General features: G+C 37.5%; 1 protein-coding gene across 1 annotated transcript; it reads right to left on the bottom strand.

Moving 5' to 3' along the window:
• Positions 1-2,070: 2,070 nt before the first annotated feature.
• LOC103438555 (uncharacterized protein At5g39865-like) lies at positions 2,071-3,682 on the bottom strand. Its single transcript, XM_008377092.2, has one exon. The coding sequence runs from the start codon at positions 3,285-3,287 to the stop codon at positions 2,466-2,468; it is 822 nt and encodes a 273-aa protein (XP_008375314.2). The 5' UTR covers positions 3,288-3,682; the 3' UTR covers positions 2,071-2,465.
• Between the last annotated feature and the right edge of the window lie 414 nt (positions 3,683-4,096).

Here is a 4,096-nt window from a genome sequence, read left to right on the forward strand (position 1 = left end):
TTGATTCCCCCTCCCTCAATGTAACCATGGGCATAGAGAAATTATCTTCGATCTCAAAAAACATATTGGTAGATCTAGAATTTAAAATTCATGGGGAAAATACGTAGCATTTTTGGAGGCCGGCAAGTTCACCAGCCTTTTTGGTTCCGATGGCGGGAGGGAGGGAAAGTGTAGGAAAAGGAGGGAGAGAGAAAAGGAAAGAGTAGTAAAAGAGTTTTGAGGGTCCAAAAGTTGAGAAGAGAAAAGAATAAAAGATGTATTTTTAAAATGAGTGAAATCATTTTTAAAGAAAATGTTTTGGGGTTCCAAAAGCATTTTTTTTCCAGGATTTATTATCAATTTTACTAATGATTGTTTATAAAAATATTTTTACCAAAAATACTTTCGGGTATTTTAAAAGCACATCCAAACCAAATGTCAACATAGTTCGGATGTCCAAAAGATATGTTCTAAATGCCAGCGAACCAAAGAACTTAAGATAAGATGAACACTCAAAATTTACAGTTGCAAAGGGGAAGGCACGGAAGGAGATGGAAATAGGAGTATAGAGAATCCTCCTCCCATAAAGAAACCTAAATTATAAATGACAACCACGGAATCCAATGAATGAAAAGTAATCATACCTCGGCCAGAAATATGCGCAGTATGGAGTGAACAGGTAAAGAAATTGGATAACAAAGACTCCAACAAGCACAATTGTGAAGTCAGCATATCCTAAACAAAAGCATAGTACTATTACATGATTTTTCATACACACCACCAGTATGGGAAGAACGGTCCTTGTAGGCCTCTTGCTCATTAGAAGTGCGGTTGGAGGTCATCGGTAAAGGGGGTTGAGACTCGCAAGAAAATCCTGATCAAATCCCTAGCCTAGCTTAAACCCATCATCTCAGATGGAAACTAACAGATATACAGACCACAAAGTAAATGTAACACCATATACACAATACAGTTATCTACTAAAATCGAAACCCCTAATAAAGTAAAATCACGTCTCAATGTACGCTCATGATTGATAGCGAGATAATCTAGTAAAAAAAGGGCACCCTAGTCTTACCCTACACAGGTAATTTCTTGTGTCATACTCTCTATACAGTCTTTGATTGACAGTCTAAGAGCTAGTTTGACATTGCTATGTTTTGAAAAAAAACTGTTGTGAGAATAAGCGGCTGTGAAATAAATCAGCATAGTGTTTGGTAAACTTTTTTGTAAAAGTGCTTTTGGAAAAAAAAAAAAAAACAATCTGATAGTAGGTCTTTTCATTAAAGGAGCACTGTAACTCCGTATGCTTTGAAAAAAAACCAATTTTCCAAAACTGCAAATAACAGCTTCAGTTTTTTCCTTTGATTTCAGATTATTCTCACAGCAGCTTCCAAAATAAGCCATTTTTTTCAGTTTACCAAACACCTAAAACCCTCACAACTTTTTTTCATGGGTGTTTTTTTTTTAAGCACCTCACTCCCAAACCACCCCTAAAAACAACATAAGTACCCTCGATATCTGTACTCATATATCTGCAAGATTACTGTATACATTTATATAATTTCAAACTCAATCTGCAGCACAACCGAAAATAAGTATAAATTCCTTGTAACTGCATTTCTTTTCTCCCTTATATGCTCTCTCCAACTAGGAAATGACCTACCAATCAGCGACTGCCAAATTAGATATGACAAATCATAACTTTTATTTCACAGCACCAGATATCGATCCCCGCCGCTCAAAAAGTTTACTGAACTATGAATCAGAGTTCCAAATTCCATCAAACATATGGATACAACCCTGAAAGATCAGCACATCAAACTACAGATAACACCAAATCATAAAAGTCCTATATGTCCAGAAATATAACGAAACACATATGAACTAGATGAACGATGTCGAATTCCAAGAAGTAACCTGGCAGATGGCAGTGATCACCTCACAAAGATTATCACACCAATTGCAACTGAGTGAATAAATTCACAATAAAATGGGAATCCAAACACAAAGGCCAAATCCTCATTCCATTTAGTATAGATCATCACATCATCAACACATCCACAAATTTATAAAATAAAAAAACACATATACATGTACACTAGATTTTATTAAATGCCAAAGAAATTCAAGAGTAAATAATTAAGACATAAATAAATCCAATCTCAATACATTTCATCAGACATCGCAACCTTTGCGATGATAGCACAATACTAAATATTTACATTAGCATTTGGGAGGGCAGAAACACCTCGCCCCACTGTATATTACAATCAGACATACCCATACCAATTTGCATTTCGATAATAAACCCAATTATTCAAAATGCAGTTCAAAGAGTGAATGAACATCCATTCCCCACAGATGCACAATCAACCAACAAAAAAGAAACCACAAATCATGAAACATTACCATCAAATATTCTCGAGTATTTATTCATGAACAGAGGAGCGTCTAGATTATGCGGTAAACTGGCATTTGAGAATTTAACAACTGCAATCGGGACACCGAATCAAACCGTTTTCATTGCATTCGGAGCACCTCTTCAGCATTCCTTCATCTTCATCAAACACCTTCCTACTCCCACTGCAATTCACGCAGGGCAAGAACCGTGCATCCCCACAACCTTCGCACACATACCCGGGTTTCCGAGTGGGAATCCCTTGAAGAATTTTTGCCAATTCACCGGTTTCAAACAGCTGTTTGATCACCTCAGCACCTCCCACATACTTTCCCCTTATAAATACTTGTGGCAAACTCACATTCTTCTCACCCAAAACGCTCTGCAACTCTTTTCGATAAGCCGAATCCATCGATATGTCTCTCTCATCAACCCAAACCCCAAACCCTCTGAATATCATCCTCACAGCATAACAATCTTCATATGTCCTCCGAATTCCTCTCAAACTCGTGAAATACACCACAATCCGATCATCGGTGCCCGGCAACCAAATTGACAGGATCCGGAAATCGGGCGCCATGGATTTCGGCATGGCCATTGATTTCGACGGTCTTAGCTTGACCGTCAGGGATTGCGATTCATCGGGGTTTCGAGACACGGGTTTCTCCGATTCGAAGAAACTGCAGAGCTTCTTGACCTTCCCTTTGAAGGAGCTGCTGGCGGACCGCACCGTCTCTATTGAATTGTAGAATTTCTTGAAAGAATTGGTCTGGTGATCGATGGAGGCCTGGAAATGGGGCTTTTTGGGGGCATCCAAGGTAGTTGGGTACATGGTAAGCGATCGATTGAAGAAGTAGGTGGGTTTGGGCTTACCCGCCAATTCGACCCTATTTTCGAGATCCGCCATCGACCCAGATGAAAAATCACCGGAAATTTGAATTCTTTGATATCCTTTGGGGGGTTTTGCAACGCTAGGGTTTGAATTCGAATTCGAATTCGATCAAGAAATGGACAGAACTGACCGTACAAATTAGGGCTAATCAGAAATGTCTTTTCTGGCAATCGGAGAATAAATGGGTTGATCGGAAAATAGAAGATGACCGTCGGATTGCGGTGGTGGAAAAAGAAGAGTGACGGTGGCGATTGGGAGATATATAGCCAGGTAGAGAAGAGGATGAGGGAAATGGGGGTTTGTTGGGATGTGTTGACAAAAGCGAGTGTTTTCTCGTTTTTGTTTTTGATTCTGTTGTGTTTGTTTGTGAGAGAGAAAATGGCTTTTAAAACGGAGGCTTGTTTGCAAAGCTTGGTGCTACTATATCCCTGTATTATTTTCTAACCCACCTTATATTTTTTATTTTTCATTCACCGTAAAATATTTTGAAAGACAATTACTATCTTCTCATATATTTCCAAAAATATCTTTAATGATTTTAATTTTTTAAATAAAATAAGTTTAAAGAATGATTGATTTTTAAACGTTTAGGAAAATTAAACAACTACAAACGTTCAATTCAGATTAAACAACTACAATTATACTTCAAACGTGACAACGACAACTCATTCTCTTTGAAAGTTACTTTTATCTTCTCCTTTCTCTAATAATGTAGGCTTGATTATCCGTTAATTGAAAAAAAAAAAATCTCTCCAAATTCGGTTCATTTACAAAATTATCATCTACGTCATCTTTTTTCTTTTTTCTTTTTTCTTTTTTGGAAT

The sequence above is a fragment of the Malus domestica genome, chromosome 07, assembly GCF_042453785.1.
Source record: "Malus domestica chromosome 07, GDT2T_hap1".
Lineage (NCBI taxonomy): Eukaryota > Viridiplantae > Streptophyta > Magnoliopsida > Rosales > Rosaceae > Malus > Malus domestica.

What these genes read in the sequence shown, in the direction of transcription:
- LOC103438555 (XM_008377092.2), bottom strand. Translation starts at nt 3,287, where the DNA reads ATGGCGGATCTCGAAAATAGGGTCGAATTGGCGGGTAAGCCCAAACCC.